General features: G+C 52.8%; 8 protein-coding genes across 8 annotated transcripts; 2 read left to right on the forward strand and 6 right to left on the reverse strand.

The window, feature by feature from the left end:
- Nucleotides 1-151: 151 nt before the first annotated feature.
- GMORB2_4517 (uncharacterized protein) lies at nt 152-2,416 on the reverse strand (the record flags this gene model as incomplete). The annotated part of the gene is made up of 4 exons (XM_035466491.1): nt 152-1,339; nt 1,404-1,786; nt 1,858-2,021; nt 2,115-2,416. The coding sequence occupies 4 exons, from the start codon at nt 2,414-2,416 to the stop codon at nt 152-154; spliced, it is 2,037 nt and encodes a 678-aa protein (XP_035318260.1).
- A 2,631-nt stretch (nt 2,417-5,047) lies between these two features.
- Nucleotides 5,048-5,350, forward strand: GMORB2_4518 (Protein of unknown function (DUF2823); the record flags this gene model as incomplete). The annotated part of the gene is made up of 2 exons (XM_035466492.1): nt 5,048-5,169; nt 5,263-5,350. 2 exons carry the CDS (start codon nt 5,048-5,050, stop codon nt 5,348-5,350), a joined length of 210 nt encoding a protein of 69 aa, XP_035318261.1.
- Nucleotides 5,351-5,665: 315 nt separating this feature from the next.
- Nucleotides 5,666-6,549, reverse strand: GMORB2_4519 (Emopamil binding protein; the record flags this gene model as incomplete). Its single annotated transcript, XM_035466493.1, has 2 exons — nt 5,666-5,856; nt 6,003-6,549. 2 exons carry the CDS (start codon nt 6,547-6,549, stop codon nt 5,666-5,668), a joined length of 738 nt encoding a protein of 245 aa, XP_035318262.1.
- Nucleotides 6,550-7,842: 1,293 nt separating this feature from the next.
- GMORB2_4520 (Eukaryotic initiation factor 4E) lies at nt 7,843-8,868 on the forward strand (the record flags this gene model as incomplete). The annotated part of the gene is made up of 3 exons (XM_035466494.1): nt 7,843-8,063; nt 8,129-8,457; nt 8,546-8,868. The coding sequence occupies 3 exons, from the start codon at nt 7,843-7,845 to the stop codon at nt 8,866-8,868; spliced, it is 873 nt and encodes a 290-aa protein (XP_035318263.1).
- A 514-nt stretch (nt 8,869-9,382) lies between these two features.
- Nucleotides 9,383-12,677, reverse strand: GMORB2_4521 (hydroxyacylglutathione hydrolase; the record flags this gene model as incomplete). Its single annotated transcript, XM_035466495.1, has 8 exons — nt 9,383-9,821; nt 9,944-10,135; nt 11,227-11,309; nt 11,376-11,402; nt 11,497-11,631; nt 11,772-11,863; nt 11,955-12,263; nt 12,653-12,677. 8 exons carry the CDS (start codon nt 12,675-12,677, stop codon nt 9,383-9,385), a joined length of 1,302 nt encoding a protein of 433 aa, XP_035318264.1.
- Nucleotides 12,678-13,202: 525 nt separating this feature from the next.
- Nucleotides 13,203-13,992, reverse strand: GMORB2_4522 (ribosomal biogenesis protein LAS1; the record flags this gene model as incomplete). Its single annotated transcript, XM_035466496.1, has 2 exons — nt 13,203-13,719; nt 13,823-13,992. 2 exons carry the CDS (start codon nt 13,990-13,992, stop codon nt 13,203-13,205), a joined length of 687 nt encoding a protein of 228 aa, XP_035318265.1.
- Nucleotides 13,993-14,684: 692 nt separating this feature from the next.
- GMORB2_4523 (saccharopine dehydrogenase (NADP+, L-glutamate forming)) lies at nt 14,685-16,204 on the reverse strand (the record flags this gene model as incomplete). The annotated part of the gene is made up of 3 exons (XM_035466497.1): nt 14,685-15,934; nt 16,043-16,125; nt 16,194-16,204. 3 exons carry the CDS (start codon nt 16,202-16,204, stop codon nt 14,685-14,687), a joined length of 1,344 nt encoding a protein of 447 aa, XP_035318266.1.
- Nucleotides 16,205-17,039: 835 nt separating this feature from the next.
- On the reverse strand, nt 17,040-18,775 carry GMORB2_4524 (Conserved hypothetical, protein; the record flags this gene model as incomplete). The annotated part of the gene is made up of 2 exons (XM_035466498.1): nt 17,040-17,076; nt 17,631-18,775. 2 exons carry the CDS (start codon nt 18,773-18,775, stop codon nt 17,040-17,042), a joined length of 1,182 nt encoding a protein of 393 aa, XP_035318267.1.
- Between the last annotated feature and the right edge of the window lie 2,535 nt (nt 18,776-21,310).

Below are 21,310 nucleotides of genomic sequence, written 5' to 3' on the forward strand. Positions count from 1 at the left end.
CGGAGGAAAAGGAAGAAGAGACTATGTACTACACAATAGATACCATTTGCCGAACCGTAACCGAGACGAACAATTAAGAAAGGGAAAGAAAAAAGAGTATAAAGAAACAAAAGAAAATCAAAGTGAACGTGTTTGAGTAAGACATCAAAGATCAAATCCATCCAGGCTTACCACTCCCAAAATTCTGTCCAAAAGGACTACCCCTTGTACCCCCCGGACCATCCTGCGAAGACATGGTCCTACCCGTCCCGTTTGGACTGACAACCACCAATTTCGCCCTGGTCGGTGTCTGATGCGGGCTGTATTCTTCATCCTTCTGTACTGATTGCCTCCCCATATTTCGTAGAGGGCTGGGATTCCTCGGCAGTTGCCCCTTGAATGTGCTGGGGCTGAGTGTCTCGTTGCCGTCGTCGGCCGGAGCGGAAGCAGCAGCAGCAGGAATCGAAGAAGGAGTCGAGCCGGGAGCAGGGGCCGTCGAAGCCGAATCTTCCATGACGGGCATGGTGGGTGGGAAAAACTGCGACAGGTTGGGAAATCGGCTCTGCGTCCGGCTGATGATGCTGGCCGTCTTGTTCTTGTTGTTGTTGTTGTTGTTGTTGTTGTTGTTGCCGGTGCCCGAGTTGGCAATCGTATTCTCCTCCGTCGTGGACCCGTTCACGTTGGATATCCGGATGCCGATCCGTACAGTCTCGAGGGATCCGGCAGACAGGTTACGCTGGTGGGGGGACAGGCCTGTCGATCCTGCGTGGAACAGGGGAGGGGGCATGAGCATCGACTCGGGCGTCTGGGTGCGAGGCGGGACGGGCGTAGAGTTGGGCGAGTATGTCGTCGACGGGAGCGTGAGGAGGCTCTTGTTGTTGTTGTTGTTGCTGTTGTTGTCATCGTCGTCGGCGTCAAACTCGTTGCTGCTGCTGCTGTTGTTGTTTGAGCGGGGCGGCATGAGCCACGACATAAATGATCGGCGTGGTGGTGGTGGTGGTTGGGGGTTGTCGACGACGCTGCTCCTGGTCCCGTCATCGTATTCGCCGTCGACCACCGGTGGCTTCTCGTCGTGGTATATGGGCGGGATGGGCGGGGTGGACGGCGCGGGGCCGATGGGCGACATCATCTGTTGCTGCTTCAGGAGGACGAACTCCTGCTTCTCTCCCTCGGAGAGGTAGTCCCACGTCGAGCCGCGGCTCGTCTGGTTCCCGCCCCGGAGGTACAGGTACAAGCCTCCCGTCATGAGACCGGAGAGGTTGGCCACGACGGACGACACGGTCGAAAGCTCCGTGGTGCTTGATGACATCTCGCTGCCTTGGCCGTAGGTGATGTTGAAGAAGAAGGGGATCAGGAGCGCCTTTTTGTTCTCGTCAGTTCAGAGGTCCAAGATACCTGCTAGATCGTGGCAACGAGGGACTCACGTTGGAGATGGTGGCCACAGACATGTAGTACACCATGTGTGACGCTGCCTGGCGCTCACCGGGGTGGCTTTCGTTCGTCGTCGAGAGGCGCAGCTTGACAAAGGTGATGATTGTCGACACAAAAATGGTCGAGGCGATGCCCACCAGCAGCCCGAAGCACACCGGCCGCCACTGCTGGGCGAACCAGAATAGAGAGGCGTAGCACTTGTCCGGGGGAGGTAGTGCACGCGTAGCTCCGTACAGGCCGAGGAGACCCGCTACCGAGACGGCGATGCACGTCGGGTAAACCCACCTCGCTCTCGGAGGGAAGGCTCGGCGGAACAAGGAGGCGACGGCCGTCTCGAAGCCCAGGATGAGCTGGACGACGGGGACGATGAACAGGGCTAGCAGCACATTCGGCCACTCGTCAGCAGTTGAGTATAGGAAGAGAAGGAGGAAGAGGGAGGGAACGTACCAGGCATCATGGCTTGGGCAACGGGGATGCACCCTTGTATCACAAAGCCCTGGAGACCTTTTGCCTGCTCCACGGCGAATATGATGCCCTGAGCGACAATGGCCAGGGACAGGATGAGAGGGTAGACCATCCATGGACTTGGTGGCGGGAGTGACCTCTTCCCTCTGTTTATTTCCCCCCCAGTGTCAGTCACCACCATACTTTAGACCTTACGGAGAGGGGAGGGGGAACACCCTTGGGGGTTGGAAAAGTCTCACCTCAGTCGGAACAAGGAGCCGCGCTCATCCAAGGCGCGTGCATCCCTCACGATGCAGATGATGGTTATGGTGGCGGCAAGCACGTTGAAGCTAGCGAGTGTGATGACAGACGTACGGATCGACTTGGCCGATGACCACTGCAACTCGTCCGTCGATGCCGTCGTCTCGTTGGCTGCCTGTGCCACCACGGTTGTCGTCGTTGCCGTTGCCGTTGCCGTCGTCGATGCTGCTGCTGTTGAGTCCTGGGCGCTTCGCGACACATGGGCCGCCGCGTGGTCGGCCGCTATCGACCAAGAGTACATGGCCATGCGCGTCACGAGGCCCTTCCATGTGCCATCCTCCATCTTTCTTTCCTTCCTTTTTTTTAATAGGTTTATTCTTTGTTCTTGTTTTCGGCGTACAGGTTTTGTCTTGTAGTATATGTCGATGGTGAGAATAATAAGTCGTACGAGGTGAAAAAGGGGAGGCCAGCCCTTGTTTTGCTGAGAATCGAAAGAGATCAAGGAAAGGAAATCTGTCGAGTCGAGCGCCTACAAGGTCGATTGTAGGGATTCAATCTGATGGAAGGAATCAACCCTTCTTGGATCGAATCGTGAAGCCCGCTTCACCGTGACTCTGTATCGTCTGAATCATTCGTGAGCCATGGAAGAAAAGATGGCAAACACGCCAAGCGAAGGAAACAAATTTTGGTGATGGGGAGAGAAAGTAGAAGCAGAAACTGATGATGTGGGAAAGGACCAAAAGGGAATTATCATCAATGCGAAGAGGGGGGAAGGCATGAGGGAGAGCCGGCTCAGAGGATGGAACGGGAGGCCCTCGGGGCTTCCTTCCTACGGGGGGGCTGGACTACTGCCACTGAGAAGAAGGGATCCAAGGCGTGGCCCAAGTGCGTAGGCTTCGTTTGGAGGAGAGAGGGAGGGAGGAACTTGAGGCAGCTAGAACATGTAGTGCGATCTGTGATTGGCACAAAACGGCATTATTCGATGGATGCTAAGGTCACCGGCGGACGAGGTTTCAAGCAGACGAGCCAAGAGTCTGGTGAAGTGGGGACGCTGGCATCACGATACACGATGTGGCGTTGACCTCGTAACTTGGTGAGTCGAAGGGTTCCATCTTCTCTTCAGGAGGCAAGTATTATCATACCCCAGTAATAGCAATGGCCACAGGCGCATGCGTTGCCGACGGTTTTCCCTCATTGAACTGCCGATTTGACAAGCCACCACTACTGTACTGAGGCATAGTACCTACCGTGTAAGTGTCTGTCCGGTCGAAGCTGCAAGTGAGTATGGTAGTCAACGAGACCATCGCAAGCAGCCTGTCTGTCTGTGTCTGCCTGCCTCTGTCTCCCCTTCAATACCAGGAGGTACCAAGAGTCGTGCGACTAGGCAGAGTTTCGAAGGCCCAGGTATTCGAAGTCATGGCCACAAACCCCCCCCCTCCTCCGGCTCGTCAGGAAGAAGAATCAAGACGGGGAAGGACGATAAGAGAGGGGGGGAAAGAGAGGATACTCTCGAGGCATCGCATGAACGATGTGAAATGGCTTCACAAATCAGGTTGAAGATGTCAGAGTTTGTGAGGCAGAGCGTGTGTCAGAACGTTGTGCAGCCCTGCAACACAAAAAGGTGCGACAATATATGGCCAGGGGGTAGAAGCCGGGGGGGGGGGGGAGGGGAGTTAAGGATTGTCGAGAACCGCGGGCGCTCGTAATGCAAGAGCCAAAAAAAAAAAAAAAAACTTCATCCTCAATAAACAGTCATTTCTTCTTCCTTCTTCTCCTTCTTTCATCTTCCTCTTGCCGAGTCTATTCGTAAGACCGTTATCCAAGACGTTGAGGTAGATAACAAGCACCATGGTTTTGTGTGCCTGGTCTGGCGTCAACACCTCCCCACACACAGCTAACTCGAGTGGACTTTTTCTCTAACGAGTCTGGTCTGGGCGTAGAGGCGTATTCTTGGGTGTGTCACAGGTGAGAGAGCTGCTGCCACCTCTCCAACCCGCATCTGTGCCCATCTCGTCTGGTGCATCTTGGCAAAAGCTTGGAAATCCATTAGTCAAAGACGGAGAATGAGGGGGCGGGAACAGTGATACTCGATGAGGAAAATCGACGGTTTGATGATGTTGACGTGGACGACGACGTAAGTGTGAGAAAGATTGCCAATCAAGATTAGGGAATGAAGAGGAAAGAGGAAGGAACTTGTGAGTCGCTCCCTTTCTTGCCTCGTGCCTTCCCGATGTTGCGCAGCTTCCAAGGGTCCTGGTGTTGACGTCACCACCCGCCACTCAAAGAGAGCATGTAGCAGGGACATGATGGACATGATGGACATGATGGACATGATGGACATGATGACATGATCCAACAGTCAACATTAATCCCAATACTACTAGTAAGGGGTACCCTTACCAAGTAGTATGTGTACCTGCTGCTAACAGGAACGCCTTACGGGTCATTGTTCATCTTTTTTTAGTGGCCGTTTATTGCTTCTAGGGGTTACCCGGCTCGATCGATTCGATTGATACTTGACAAGACATTTGATCGATAGATGTTACACCCCGGTACGAAGTAAGCGTCATCCATCATCGAGAAAAATGATCGAGAAACTTGATATCATCTTGCCCCTCACTTATTCACATTCGATGACGCCGTGTATTCTCATCGTCAAGCCACCGAATGACCGCGTAGGCGACATCATTGGTGTGTGTTGTCATGAATCTTCATGAATGAGGCTGATGTTGTCATCGACGTTGATGAGCCTGATGGGCTTGATGGGCTTCTGCGCGTATGAATCCTCATCTATAAATTGACGCCTTCTCTCCATCATCCTATCCTGATTTCCTCTCTTCATCCGACAAGCACATCCCAAAACAATCTCCAAAGAGTCATTACTTTTCAAACTCACTCGAAAGTCTTATAAACACAAAACACAGCCGCCAAGATGGAATCTGTCAAGCACAGCGCCAACTACGTCGGTGAGAAGGTCCAGCAGGCGGCCCACGGCAGCTCCAAGGAGACCAACAAGCATATCGCCAAGGACTCTGACGCTCCCGTCCGTACTCGGTAAGAAATCAATCCACTTTCCAAGAATGAGATGCGGTAGCTTTCTCTATTCACAGCTCTTCACAGCTCTCCTAATACTAACCACTCTCACAGTGCCGAGGCTGGCATCGACGCTACCGACGACAAGTTCAAGGAGGAGAAGCACGACAGCAAGGGCGAGGCGCACAAGAACCTTGCCTAAAGGTCCTGCTCTCCCCATGTTCCCTTCCACCATTGACAGATAACAATGGAGGAGGAATGATAGGAGCGATCATGATGGAATCGTGTCTTCTCTTCTTCTTTCTCATGTCCAACTCCCTACCTGTACACCATACCCCCACTACTATACACAAGTTTATCTTTCCTTTTACTCGTCGTGCTCGAAAGAGTAGTTGTCTAGAAATATAATATGGCAGCTTGACTCTTGCAAACTCCGTGGTATCGTGCTGGATCGTGACGTGATGAATGGTGCTCGAGAGTGACATCCATCCTGATCAAGAAACATGTCTACCGAATATCAATGCTTCTTCTTGGCATCGCGCACCTGCAGAGCATTGGCAATGTCCATGACAGACCACCAGATGACCCAGAGGGGAATCCAGACCCAGAGGGTGTTGAAAAAGATGAGGTAGATCCACTTGTACATGAAGTTGCTCGTGTCGAGGTTGATATTTCCGGTAAGCCACTCGGGGCAGAAAGTCATGAATCCTGGTTTTTTTTTTTTTTTTTCGATCAGCTTCTTGGCCTTGTTCCTTTCTTGCCAGGGAAAAGAGGGGTGCATCACTCATTCATCTCCAGAGAGGCGATAAGAAGCAGGGAGGTGAAGAGGAAAGAGAAGAGGACGGAGAACATACCACCGTATAGCTCGCAAGTAGCCAGCACAATCATCCAGATGGACACCTTGGCATCCCTCCTCGCAAGGCACCAGCAGATGTACAAGGCCAGAAGACCATCGAACACGACGGTGAGGAGCTCGAGGCTCACGACGCCGAGATCGACGCCGGCCCAGCGCCTATCGGCCTTGGCATAGACCATCCACAGCTGTGCAAAGGGGTTGTCCCCGCCAGCCTGGGGACCGTAGATGCGGTCGGCCCCGTGACCCAGGTAGTTGAAGGGGGTAGGGTAGAAGCTCTCGATGGCGGCGGCGGCGGTGGTGGTGGTGACGTCGACGTAGGAGAAGAAGCAGTGGTACAGGAAGCTCCCCTCGAGGATGAAGTGGCACAGGGCGTCGGCAAAGTGCCAGATGAAGAGGAAGCGCGTGGTGCCGGTGGCCGTCGTCGGGAGGACCTGGCGGGCCGTGGCCCAGGCGGCGGCGACGATGGCCAGGGTAGAGAGGAGGGAGACGATTGTCGTCTGGTCGAACAGGTCGTCCGGGAGGGACGAGGCAAATGATCCTGCCATCGTGTTCCTTCTCTGTCGAGGTGACAGACAGACTTGGAAAAATTTGAGCGGGTAATATCCTCTTTTCTTTCCCCCTCCCCCTGAAGGTGTTTTTGTGTGGTGGTCAGAAATCAAGACCCCGGATTTCGATGAGGTTGCGGTTGAGTGTTGAGTGTTGAGTGCCCCGCTTTTATTTTCGGATGGCTATACCTGTACAGATTAATCTGTACATATCACGAGTACAAATACCATTACTCGTACTCCGTACACTGACTGCTATTATAGCCATGTAATGGATGATATACGAGTATGTAAGCTTCCATACAGCTTCTAGTATTATTACGAGTACTCGTAGCACAAAGTTCCAGAGTCGAAATGCGGAGGGAATCATATCACGGCTTATGTTATTATTCTATTGTTTGGGCTGATTAATAGAGCTCTTTTATATATACTGTTCAAGTACCGAAACACAATCTGTGCATAATGATACAGACTGCACAGAGCTGATGCATTGTCTTGTACGCAACATCGAACCATTCACCACATCAATCATTGAATAGTGGATATAGCAGACATGGTAGCGTGTTACGGCCAGACGGACGAGACGGCATACGTTGCTACGAGCACGAGCAGATACGATAAAGGCGGTATTTAGAGTAAGCAATCTGTATCAATACCAGATAATTGTGCAACTAACTGCCAGATACACGTATCTTAGAATGCACCACTCGTGTCAATACCGGCAAATTTGCCCAACCCGCTGCCAAGAACCGAAAGTCCGTCACTTGCCCCCCCCTACGCGTCTGCAACTTGGGCCTGCGCCGATGTCGAGGTGCGGGTCAGAGCTGCCCCGGGCCCGTTCGTTTCAGGCCCAACATGGATTTTGATTGCGACGTATTACCTTGACCTGTAATCTGTAGAGCTGGACGAGTACGAGTATGCAGATGGAGAGAGCGCAAGAGATAGACAACGGAAGGGAAGAAGAAGAGAAAAAAAGAAAATCGCCGGCAGACAATTGCCGTGAATCTATATATTAATCAGTACGCGTTCAAAACAGGTCATCCGACTCCTCCCAAGTCTTGCTGCCTTGAATCCTTCTCATTACTGCCCTCAGCTCGCTATAAATCGCTGAGAGGAGCAACACGTGTAGCCCCTCCTTCAACTATTGCCCCTCCACCACGCAGCATACGCATCTTTCCTCTCTCTCCCTCCCTCTCTCTCTATTCCTCCTCCTCCTCACACATTTCTATCCCTTGATTCTCAAGAAAACCAAAGGTACGCGGGAAGGGAAAGAAAAAAACATATATACACATCATGACCGGCCGACCACAACTCTTCACCCGAGGCCTCTCCGGCCTCTCCGGCCTCTCCCAGTCCCAGAGCGCAGACGCAAGTTCCCCCGCCGCCAGCTCCCCCGCCGAGCAGCGCGACGATGCGAAGCGAAACTTTCTCAAGACCATGAGGGCCTTGCCTACCCAGCATTATTGGGACGTCTACTTCGACAGGTCAGGAAACATCATCTTCGGAAGGGAGACGTAGAGGATGCAGATCAAGAGAAGGAGGTGGGAGAGGAGCGAGACTGACAACTCGAGGTATACAGACAATCCAAGGATACTGCCGCTACCACCACCGCCGCCGCCCAGACAGACTCGAAAGACGAATACAAGACCAGTCTGGAAAAGCTGGAGACGCGCATCGAGTCTGTGCAGGACTTTTGGCGCTACAACAACAACACCCCCGTCGACCAGATCAAGATGCGCGAGTCCATCTACCTGTTCAAGTCGGGCTTCCGTCCCGTCTGGGAGGATCGACGCAACATCACCGGCGGGTGCTGGACCCTGCGCGTCCCCAAGGCCGTGGGCCCGGATGTGTGGACTCGTATCCAGCTCCTTGCCATTGGGGAGGTCCTCGAGGGTGCTCTGGATGATGGTAAGCAGTGCCACTACGTCCTCTCTCTCACTCCCGCCTTTCCTCGTCGATACGGGCAACCGTGTACTGACTGCCCTCACCCCGCCAGATGATCAGCTCTGCGGTGTAGGCCTCTCGGTCCGCTTCAACTCCCACCTCATCACCATCTGGAACCGCGACGCTTCCAAGAAGACGTCGATCGACGGAATCATCGAGTGCGTCCTCGAGCAGCTGCCCGAAGAGCTCCGCCCCAAGCCCGACGCCTACTACTACAAGAAGCACGCCGACCACCCTGGCTTCAACCCACCTCCCGAGCTCAGGGCTGTTCTTGAGTCGCAAAAGAAGAATGGGACTGTCGCCCCGTCTCCGGCCAACAATCCTGCTGTTTCTGCTGGGGAGGCCCCCGAGGTCAAGGTTGACTCACCGCAATGATGGTGTCGACGGTTATCTGCCCCCTCCCCCCTTTCTTGAACCTGAAAATTTGTTTTCTTCTTCTTCTTCTTCTTCTTGGACATCATCACCACACTTTCCTTTTTCTTTGCATGGAATTCTCCCAAGGGGAAGTCTTGTCTCTCCCCCAACCCAAAGCGTCTTCTTCCTGTCTCCTCGTTTTCATGATTGGACATGTTCGAGCCATCTTACATTATATCAGCACTTTGACTGAACAGAGCTGTTGCCCAGCTGATGAAGCATAAATACATATGAATATATAAGAAGACATGTTGTGTATCATAAAGACGGAAGAAGAAAGGTGTCGATTTTCTTTGTTGTTTAACTCCTCTTTTGCCGACTGAACAGACAAACAAGAAACGCCAATGCCACAGGTTAAAGACCAAGGTATCATCATGCAACGGAAAGAAGGAAAAAGGACAGGCACAAGTCAAAGAGACGAGAGGAATAAGAGAGAGAGAGAGAGACAGGCGTAGACAAGAGACGGGGGGGGGGGTCACCTCCAAACACCCGCACTCTTCATAACGCCATCAAACTCATCCATCTCGACTCCTCGCGACACGCCAGCCCCACCATTCGCCTCGAGAATCATGTCCTTGAGAATCTCATCATCCACATCCTCCTTGAGCACGGCAGCCACACGCCTCAGATGGGCGAGAGTTATGCGATTATCACCACGGGTCTGACCATGCCCGCCGCCGCCGCCGCCGCCGCCGCCGCCACCGTTGCCGACCTGCCCGTTGGTGAACAGCCGGAAGGCCTCCTCTACCTCTGCGCGGTGAGCCTCCTCATCGTCGGCCGAGGCGCGGTTGTGGAATTTGAGGGCGCAGATGGCGAAGAAGGGCTCGTAAGTGGCGTATCCGTCCGAGTCGGGGTCTAGGATCGATATGAATTCGTTGAGTTCGGCGTTGCTAGAGGCCGGGATGCCAAGGGCACTGCATACATCCATACATCGTTCTTTTTGTCAGCGGATTGGAAGGAAGGGGGAGGGGTGGGGGCAGAGGACGGGTATGGATGTATATATAGATATATAGGTATATAGATATACAAGACATACATCAGGGCCGATTTGAAGTCGTCGATTGGCAAGACACCGTTCTTCTCGCCGTCCATGGGCTCGGCAAACAGGCCAAAGGCCTCCTTGATCTCGCCTTCTTCCTGGGAAGAAACGTTGTGCTCCCTTGCTAGCTTGGAACGCGGGGGCGGCCTGGACGAGCCGGGTGCACCACCCGTCGTGGATGGCGCGGATCTGCGCTTGGGAGGCTGCACGGTGGTCAGTCTAAGAGGTGGAAAAGAGGTGGATGATGAAAGAGAAGAATGAGTGAATGAAATAGATCAATAAATAAGCAGAGAAAAGAGAGATTTCTTACCATGAACGCGGCGCGCGTGGACGGGAGGGGGGGGGGGGACGGGGACGGGTCAAGATGCTCGTGGGCGTAAAGGAACGAAGAGAAAGACGGTGCACGTCATGAGCTGTCGGTACGACGTACAGTTTTTATTAGACAGTCTATTATATATTACACACTGTCTATCCACCAACTACTTGACGCCTTTTCTATTTCTTTCTCTTTTTCTTCCCTCCTTCTTTACTTTTTATCTCATTCATGTCCACTCCTCCATCATGCTAATTTCTACATGTTTGAACGACGACGACGACGACGACGACATCTGCGCACAACAATGTCATGGCAGACTCTTTATACACGTCCGTCCGTTTGACTCAGGTTTGTTTTCGTCTACACTGTGAAGAAGAAAAGGAAAGGAGAAGAGAGAAAAAGAAGGAAAGAAAGAAAAAAAGATTCCTCGCACAGCCTCGTGTGATCAAACCTCGAAAAGAAAATCCCGACACACGCTTCCAATTAAGCTAGAGCCTGCCGCCCCCAAAATTTCTCCCAGAGCGAGCAGGTGTAGAAAGTGAAGCAAGATTGAAAATCACCGGGGTCATAAAATGTCATGGTCTAGGCCGTCACTTTTTTGATTCCATCCGATGGGCTGCCTGTGGTGTCTGGTACGTTTTCTCTCCAGACGCCTTTGCTGTCCTTGGAGACAATTTTTTATTTTATTTTATTTTTGCTTCCAGAGAAGATAGGGAAGAAAGGAAACCGTCTGTTTTTTTACCCTTACTTATGTAGGGTGTATTATATATATAAAGTATCTGTAGTGAACGAGAGAGTATGCCTTGCTACTCTGATGCTATACATCCGACATACAAGGTGACTCCTAGACGCTTTGCCTAGACGCTCTCTGCCTTTAGATCTTGGCCTCGGGTGGCCTGACACCATGTTAATGGAAGAAAAAAGTGGAAAAGGGGGGGGGGGGGGAGGCAAGAAGTCCCCTCACTTGAAGTTGTTCTTCATCTCGCGCAGCTTAGCCATGACACTCCCTGGTTCCTTTTCTCCCGTCGCCTTGAGAATGGTAGGGTCCTATTGGGGGAGATCAGTCCCATGTTTCCAACATGACAATTCTCTTCTGTACTTCTCTCGACTTACCTCGACTCTCATGAATACGTTGTGGGCCTACATCATCCATCAATCATCAGCCGCGTACTTGGGAATCAAATACTACGAGGATGGACCCAGACCAGATCAGACCAGGACAACACAAACACACCTTTTCATCTCCAATGGTAAACTTCCCCGTCGTCACCTCATTAGTGGCGGCAAAGGCCTCGAGCCTCTTGATCGGCTCGCTCTGCAAGACTGAGAGGCAGAACTTGACGTTGGCCTTTGTATATTCGTGACCGGGCTGCTTCTGTCAGATTCTTGCTTGTTTATCTTTTTTCTGTCCCTTCCTCTTTTCTTTCTCCAGTCTTCCACACGAGATTTTGGGGGGGGGGGGGATGAAGAATGGAAAATTATGAAAATTATAAAACAAAAAAAACATACATAGACCACTGTGTCATCCGGCAGAGCGGCAAGACGGGTGTTGAGAGCCTCGTGCATCTCCTCAGCCGTTCCTTCAAAGAACCTACCGCATCCTATTTTTTTTTGTTTCGTTGGATCAGCAACATGTGCAAACGGAACATCTTAGAAAGGGGGGAGGGGAAAGGCAGGGAAAAAATCACGCACCGCCGATGAACAGCGTATCACCCGTAAAGACAGCCTTGTCGTCCCCATCCTGCATGAAGTAGCAGATGCTATCCTGGGTGTGGCAGGGCGTGTGGATGCTCCTGACGGACACGTCGCCCAGCTTGAACGTCTCCCCGTGGGAGGGGACCTCGTCGACGGACTGGCAGTCCTTTCCGCCGATGATCCTGAGCTTGGGAAGGCCCAGATCTTTCCTCATCTGGTTGTTGCCGCCGGCGTGGTCCCAGTGGTGGTGCGTGTTGACAATGGCCTTCAAGTTGATCTCTCCCCTCTGGATGGCATCCTTGAGGACTGGGGCAACTCTGTGAAAACCGAATAATAACCCCTCCCATCATACATGGTTAGCCTCGTCCTTTTTTTTTTCTTTTTTTTTTTGCTCCCTTCTTTGGGTTTTGCGAGGAGGAAAATAGATAGAAGATGAAGAAAATGAAGGAGAAGAAAAAAGGAGAAGTAAGGGAGAAGAAAAGAAGCAGAAGTAAGAACAACGCACTCTTCTGGGTTTGCCGGATCAATGATAAAGGCATCCTTGCTCTTGTCATCGACAACCAGGTACGAGTAGTTATCACTACTCCCTACCCCTGTTTCCGTCGGCCCTCCCCCATAAGGTCAGTCATCTCGGGAACAAGGATTGGAAAGAATCGTCTACTGCTTCTTCTCTCACACACCCTAAGGGTTCATACACATGGGAATCGACTTGATATGCATCGTGCGCCGAGTGATAAGCTGTGAGCTCTGTAGGCCAGTAAAGAGAGAGCTCCAACTCGATGATGACGACAGTTTTACCGGTCGGAATAGCGTGGTTGGGCCTTTTCCAATAGAAAGTCTTCGTGGAATGATGCGATTCATCAGGAAAGATGATGGACCCCTCAAGTGAAGTGTTATAGATGGTTGACCCCTCCGTCGTCAATAATGATGATTAATGCATCAACCTCTATTCCTTGCAGCTGGTTCGTTCTCATCATGACGTCTCCCCCACTACAAGCACGTGACCATGGCAGGCAGTCGGACGGTGTTGATGGCATGCGCTGTGTAACATGTGCAAGAAAATTATCAACATACATACATATGGATAGGTAGACATAAACAAAACAAACCTCCCCCCTCCCCCCCCCCCCCAAAAAAAAAGGAGCGAGAGAGAGAGAAAAAAAAAAACCCCCCCCCCCCCCCCCCCCCCCAAAAAAAAAGGAGCGAGAGAGAGAGAGAGACCATACGCCTCTCTCTCGATGCTCATCACACCTCGCCGATAGGTCTAGCCGTCCAGGCCCCCCTATGAAGTGACCACGGCGAGTCCTCTGACCGATCAGCATTTGCCTCCTCGGACCTAGAGAGCTCCTCCATTAAACGCGAAAGACCGGTCTGCTCCTGCTCCCCGGGAGGTATCCGTCCCCTCAAGTCAGACAGAGACTGCGATAGCTGCTCCGCGCTCCACCGACCCGTCAGCTCGGCCCTGAGCCCCGACATGCCCCCCGCCGGCCACCGCCGCACGTAGCGCAGAAGGGCGGCCTCGACGGCGCACTCGGCGCCCGGTTCGTAGTCGTCCCCCAGCCGTGACCAGTACTGCTCCCATATCCAATCCATAGCCTTGACGGCCGCTTTGCGCAGCTTCGGGGTGGACGGGAGCTCCTCGTGCGTGGTCTGGTGTCGCAGCTCGACGAAGGCGGCAGGTAGTCCGATGGTCTTGGCGAGAGAGTACATGCTCTGTTTGCGGATCTTGTCTTGCTGTCCGTCTAATAGACCTGTGACGAATCTGTTGGGAGGTTTTTTTTATATCAAAGTCAGCACTTCACTCATCGAAGAAGAAAGAGGCGTATAGAGATGGGAAGCAGAAGAGGGGGGAGAGAGAATGTTACCTAGAAAACGCAGTAGAGTAGGCCAATCTAGCAGCATATTCTCCCGCCGAAGATGCGGCACCGGATCCGTCCTCGTTCCGGCCCTGGCCCTTTTTGTCGGCCAAAGCAGCAGCCGTCAGCTGAGCGGTCGACTCGATCATGTGCGGGCATCCCCCGCGGTGAACCCACATGGCGACGTGGGAGACCGCCCTGGCCTGTTCTCTGTCTCTGTCACGTCGCCTCTGTCGAGTCTTGACCCGATCTTGTTCTTGGTCCTCTGTACCATAGCCGTCGTCGCCGTCGCCGGTGAAGCTTAATACCGGAGACGGCTTGGTCGTTTGTGCTGTCCTATGGGTCTGACGATGGCCGTAAAATTGTTCCCTGACCATGAGTAGTTCCTGACGGTCCTGCCATGGCGTTATGACATATTGGACCATTTCTTTTTAGGGGGGGGGTCCTTGCGCCAGAAACGAGCAAAAAGATATATAAATAAAGCAAAGCAATAATAATGATGATGATGATGATGATGATGATGACGATGGTCAGTGAGGACCTCCCCTCTATATCGGTTGTATTGTGCCGGTGTGTGTGAGAGTGCTGGATTATGGTCAGTGAGAGAGAGTGTTGACAAAGGGTCAATGCCGTTTTGGAAAACTTTGGTGGGGAGCCACACCTGCCCCGCCTATTTATTATTTATTTGTATTATGAAGCAGAGCCAAACGTCAAGCCCGGTATTTCACAGAGAAAGAGAAGCATCGATCTACCAAGAGTAGCTATAAGAGAAGCCAACTGGAATTTTTTCGTCATTTACCATGGTTTCGTTTTTTTTTCTCCCTCACTAGTCTCTCTAATTTTGTTTCACCCTATTCTCAAAGCCTGACCTTTACGAGACAGTCTTCTCGACCATAAAGATGCCGTACTTCTCCTTGAGCTCCTTGATGAGGGGGTCGCAGATGTCGGTGGTCATGGGGGCCAGGACGCCCTTCTTGGACAGGGTGCCGTTGAGGACCTGCTGGACGGCGACGGCACAGGGGATGCCGACGAGCTTGGCCATGGCGGAGTAGCCCTTGGGGTCGCCGTACTCGACGAGGGTCGAGGTGCGGGTCTCCTTGGTGCCGTCGGCGTGCTCGATGCCGAACTTGTGCTGGAGCATGATGAGATCGCGCTCGCCCTCCTCGAACTGCATCTTCTGCTCGAGGGTGGCGCAGAGGGTGTCGAGGGGGTTGCCGCGAGGCGTGATCTTCTCGTCGGAGAAGAGGCCGAACCAGCGGAGACCGGAGAGGATGCGCTGCTTGTCCTCGGGGGAGTCGAAAGTGGCCTTGGCGGAGACGGTGGCCTCGAGGTCGGCGGCGCTGGACGAGGGGGCGCCGATGATGGCCCTGGTGGCCTCCTTCCAGGCGACGGGGGTGTCGAGCAGGGCGTCCGGGGTGTCCTCGAGGAAGCCGATCTCGACAAGGACGCGGATGAACTGCGGGAAGCCCTGGTAGCGCAGGGTGCCGCGGACGATGGTGTCGGCCTCGGGGATGTTGTAGCGTTCCCGGTACGGCGTCGAGTCACGGTTGGGGTACCCGACGAAGGCGAAGCCGGGGTAGATGAAGTACGGCTTGGCCGCGGCCATCAGGTCCTTGGACGAGATCTCCACCACCTTGCCGTCCTGGTAGATCTTGGCCGTGTTGCGCAGGGCCAGCAGCACGCCGCGCGGCGACCACGAGAACTTGTAGCCCAGCGGGTTGTCCGAGCACTCGGGCGCGCACAGCCCACCACAGAACGAGTGGAAGCTCTTGATCTTGCCGCCCGCCTTGTGCACCGCGTCGATGACGCTCACGGCACCCAGGTGGTCCACGCCCGGGTCCACGCCGATCTCGTTCATGACCGTGATGCCCGCGTCCTTGCACTGCTGGTCCAGCTCCATCATGGCCGGCGACACGTAGCTCGTCGTCACCACGTTCTTCTTGTTGCGAATCGCAGACTTGATGACGGTCGCGTGGAAGGTGTACGGGATCAGGCTGATGATGACGTCGTGCTTGGCCACCTCGGCGTCCAGAGCCTTTTCGTCCGTCACGTCGAGCGTGATGGGCGTGGCGTTCTTGACTCCCTCGACGAGCTTCTTGGCCGACTCGAGAGTACGGCAGGCTATATCGGTTCCAGGCAATCAGCTTCTTCTCTCTCCTCTGCTTCCCTCCTCTCGTCTCTCCCGCCCGCCTCTACCCTCTCCACAGCCCACTCATCCCCGGAACATACCAACCGTGACGTGAACGCCAGCATCAGTGAGGACATCGAGCGTGGGGCGGGTAACGAACCCAGCGCCCAGCATAAGAACAGATCTGAACCAAGTGTCAATTTTCTTTTCCGTTTCTTCTCCTCTTTCATGTGCGGGGTTCCCAAAACTCACTGTTGAGCCATGGCTGATTTCTGTTTGTTTTTTTTTCCCTTGGATTGATTCGATTCCTGATTGTTTACAAGGGGTGAAATCTGGGCTTCATAAAACTCCTCCGGAGAAGAGAAGAAAAAAATATACAGAGGGGAAGGTGGGATGAATGGCGGGGTTCAGGCCGATGACGGAACCAGCGTTGGCTCCACCAGCACCACTTGTGGCTGGTGTATGTGTGTGTGTGTGTGTGTGTGTGTATCTGGAAATACAGTCCACACTCGGTGCGTGTATTCAATTTCTCATCATCACAATCGCCGTGATTGGATCACCTTTCCCGATCCCCCCCCCTTTTTCACCAACCGCCCCTGATATCGAGGGACGACGCATCATTCATCTGATTCAAAGAGATGAGGAGAGGAGAAATTCTTGATATTATGCAATTTTTGAAATAATAAAAATAAAATAAAACGGAGCGCGGATAGGCTGGCTGGAATTTCGGCATCGCGTAAGATCGTGATGACCGCCGATCGCCGAATTCGCTGAGGAACGCAGTCATACTATGCTCCTCGTCACGAGCGGGTGGGAGCGGTGCTGATGTTGCATCTCTGTCGTAGCTGATGCGCACAACATTCTGCCGGGGTCGGAGTGTTTGTTTGCTCCTCACAGTCACGACTCACAGTCACGACTCACCACACAGCCAAGGCTCGACAGCGAGACGCAGGTGAGAAGAAGCCTTGAAGACCAAGGAGATGGACCCACATAAGAGAAGTAAAACAATTTATAAAGGATTGAAAAGAAAAATGAAAGAAGAAAAAAAAAAACCCCTCCCGAGAACCATGTACCATGTTCTCTCAATCTCTCCACCTGTCAGGAGGGTGTGGAGCACGCGGCTCTGTCCGGGGGGCTGGGGGGTCGTGTTGGAGTGTTAGTATCCATTACACAAATATCCACATTGCGACAAGTATTCGTTGGTGTGCCGTATTGCATGTGTCGCGCAGAGACTGTGCGAAACTATTAGTATTGGCACAAGCTGTTTGAACTTGAACCTGATAATCTAATTGCTAATATGCATATGCAATCCTTTCGTTTCCCATGATGCTAATCCCTTGCCTTACTAAGGATGTGCAACATATATGATATATATATATATATATATATGTGTGTGTGTGTGTGTGTTTGTACAAGAAAATAATTCAAAACAATAAAGCATCAAACGCCATAATTCAAAGACCCCTTTTTTGTGTACTCTCGTCTCGAATGCCCGCTATGCTCGCTATGTGAATATGAAAAAGAAATAAAGAGAAAATAGAGAACAGAAAGAAAAGAACGACATGTGTGAATCAAGTACAGGTTAGAAGAAAAAGGGGGCCGGGGCGGGGTGAGGGGGTGGTAGACATGAAAATGTCGAGAGAGAGAGAGAGAGAGAGAGACAGTCAAGTGACAAAGAGTCAAGATCACTCCTCGTCACCGTCGGCGTCGTCCTCCCCATCATCAGACGTGGGAGGCTCCCAAGCCTTCTCGAGCGTGAGCCCCTTCCCCATGGGCTGGTAGGCCTCGAGGGAGGAGCGGTACGTAGAGCCCAGCAGGCAGGACATGGTAGACCTGTAGTTGTCGAGCTGAGGGTCCTCGCAGAACATCTTGTCGGGGGTGTCGTAGAGTCCCATGCCGATCAGGATCTCGCCATCGTCATCCCCATCATCATCACCGGCCACCACCTCCTCCTCCTCCTCCTCCTGAGGAATGACCTGCTGCGTCAGCTGCTGGTGCTGCTGCTGAATGAAGGCCTCGGGTGTGGGAGGGGTGGTGATGCCGCCCAGGACGTGGTCGTCGTGCCACTCGAGCGTGCTCTCGGCCGGTGTGAGGGAGGGAGGTTGCTGCTGGGCAAAGTAGTTGCTGCTGCTGCCCTGCTGGAGACCATCAAAGTGATGTGTCCAGACGGTGTTGTCAGGACTGGCGAACCGGTGGTTGTCGTCGTCGTCGTCATTGTTGCTGTTGTTGTTGGTCTGGGACATGACGGCGAGACCGGCAGCACCGCCGGTGGTGGGGAGGGAGAATGTGGAGCAGGGGGATACGTTTGTCGAGTGGCATACTGCTGCTGCCGTGGGGGAGAGCAGAGGGTATGCCGACGAGGAGGCATCCATGTCGCTGGTGCTGATGGGATGGGCGTAGCCGGCAGAGGCTGCCGTGTACATTGTCGGCGTGGACAGAGGGTAGCAGCTCGAAGGCGTCAGATCCATGCCGGGGTAGCTCGTGGAGGCGGCGGTGGGAGCCATCATGTACGAGCTCGGATGCCAGCTGACGGGGCGGGAGGCGGGTGCTCCCCCCGGGTACATTGGCTGCTGCTGCTGTCGTCGTGACGTTGCGTGGTATACAGGCGGCTGCTGTTGGGCGTTGTCGATGTTGCTGTTGCTGCTATGGTGGTGGTGGTAGTGACGGTAGTCGGCGGCGGCGGCAGCATTCATCCTACTACCGCTGGACTTCATCACTGCTGTCGGGCTGGTGTGGGCGCTCAAGGGCTTGGTGACCCTCGCCGCGGCGGCTGCACGGCGAGACGGGTTGGAAGGTACGCGGGACAGTCTCCTCGATGCCTCGGCGATGGCCATGTGGTTGGACCAGTCGTCCAGGAAGGAGGCGTCGTGGGAGTAAGTGTGCTGTTGAGGGAAGTGGTGTATCGGCGAGTAACCGCCATTGAGAGCTTGCATCATGGTGGTGTGCTGGCGAGGTTGGATGATGTATTATGAGCGTATGATGGTGGTTGGCCTGATATGTGTAAAGGTTCAGGATGTTGTTGAAGTTGCTGTTAGTGGTGGTGGTGGTGGTGGTGGTGATGGTTGAACTCAGTTGTGGTCAGGAAGGAGGAAGAAGACTGTTGGAACGGGATTGTGGAAAGACAAAAGGAAGAGATGGCATCTCGCCGGGTTCCTGTATATAAGAGAATCTGAGGAAAAGAGAGAGAAGGGACTGCAACGAAGGCGGCGGCTGGCCTTGTCATGTGCGTGGATTATAACCATTGTATTACTACCGTACTAGTTCCATGTAGTATCGTAACGGAGTAGGAAGACCATGTCTAGCCCACCGAGATGCAAATAGTCGTAACTTCCATGCAGGTTCAGTACGTACCTCTCTCTCTCTCTCACTCTCTCTCTCCCTGCAAGTTGAGTGGGAAGGGGAGAAGGGGGGGTAGGGTGAAAAAAGGTCTACGACAAAGCGCTTGAGAGTGGAGAGAGAGAGTGGGGGGTGGTGGGAGATGGGCAGGGGTGTGGGTAAGAGGTGAGAAGGGGAAGAAAGATAGAGAAGAGCCTGAGAGAGAAAGTGGAGGCGTGTGATCAAGGGTTTCCAATACTACGTAATGTGCTGCCAGTCTGTTGGTGTGTCACGTCACGCTTCAAAGAGGGGAGAGGGAGAGAGAGAGAGGAAAAAGAGAAGGGGGGGGGTGTATGATGTGGATCATTATTTGTACAGTAAGCTGTACGAGTAGATGGGTACATTCATGTAGACTAGGGAAGTCCGCATCTCCATCTCCATCTCCAGGGAGAGAGAGAGAGAGACATTCGGACTCTTTCTTCTTTTTTTTCTTTTTCTTCTTTCTTACTCACCAACACCTAAGAGCTCTAGCAGTCTAGTAGTATGACTCCCTGACTGATGTGATGAGGTGCAGGTGCCATATTCAGCATAGTCCTGTAAAAATAAAAATAAAATAAAGGGTCACGAGCTTTTTTTTTTCCCCTTTCCTCTTCTTATATTCATTTCCGGAAACGCAAAGTCCAGCAGACCCTGCAATGCTGTATTCGTACCTCTCTGTGACTGACCTTGGGGATAGAAGAGCTATGATGCTACTACGAGTACTCGTGCTACATGTACGGGGTATCACTACTACGAATAGGTTGTTGAATCATGGGATGAGGTCTACAGGGGTCTGAATGAGTTTTTTTTTTTTCTTGCTTTTTTTTTTTTTTCTTTTTCCCTTTCTGCTACAAAGTACTGAACCAAGTCATGATACCTTTTTTTCTTTTCTCCTTACAAGTACACAACTCACGGATCATCGGATAGTCACGACCAGTAACGCACCGTATCTGATGTAATTCGTAGCCGGCAGCATCACCTACGCCTAAACTCTACATGTCGAAAAGGGGGGGAGGCGGCCAGGAGGATGAGGAGGGGCATACTCGTACAGGATGTACGTACAGCGTATCTCTTGAAAGAAACGTATCACTGTACGTGTATATACATGTAATACTCGTAGTAGTGTGTATCCGTATCACGGCGTACGTTACTCTGTACAACCAACTCATGTGCGAGTGAGTAGAGTACTCTTGATGCCCACGGCAGAGTACGGTCTGGCAATTATGAGCGCAGCAGCACAACAAGCCCGGTTCGACAGACTTTTCTGTTCCCTTCTCCATGCCCAGCGGGGCAGAAGGTGCTTTTTTCTGTGCAAGATGCGTCATGGACCTGAGCATGTGTGTGTGTGTGTGTGTGTGTGTGAAAGAGAGGGTGTGCACAGAAGACCTGGTGGATTCCGGACGCTAGAAGGATGGAAAGACACACCCCACAGCAACCCGCTCCGTCTCTCTCTCTCTCTCTCTCTCCCTCTCGGTCTCACTCTTCCGCTATAACGTACAAGTACAGGGATCGATAGAGAAGGGGAAGGGAGAAGAAGGGTCTTCGGACCCGCGTGTGTGTGTGCGCCCCACAAAACACCGATGGCTTGCTGGGGAGGGGGGGCCAGCGGCTGCTCCGGCAGAGAGGTTACAAGGCACAGACGGAATCTCAGAGGTCGGTAGTATTACGGATGGAGAGACGGGGTGTGCGTACGTGCGTACGTGCATGCGTGCGTGCGTGCGTGTGTGTGTCTGTATGTGTGATACCGTCCGGGTACATACGAAACGAATGGCCCTCGATCGTCATGCCCCCCTCTGGGGGGGTCCCTACGATATTCGCAGTAATAATACAAGCTACACACAGTCACACAGTCACACAGTCTAGGGAAGAAGCACGGGCATACTCGTACTTGTACAGATTGCTACCGAGTATGAGTGTACCGAGTATTGGTTGAGATTAATATTATAAGCCACTGAAGGAAGAAGGAGAATAGAAAACGCGTGTCATCCGTGGCTGGGTGGTCGCCAAGTTACACC

The sequence above is a fragment of the Geosmithia morbida genome (genome assembly GCF_012550715.1).
Source record: "Geosmithia morbida isolate 1262 chromosome Unknown scaffold_21, whole genome shotgun sequence".
Lineage (NCBI taxonomy): Eukaryota > Fungi > Ascomycota > Sordariomycetes > Hypocreales > Bionectriaceae > Geosmithia > Geosmithia morbida.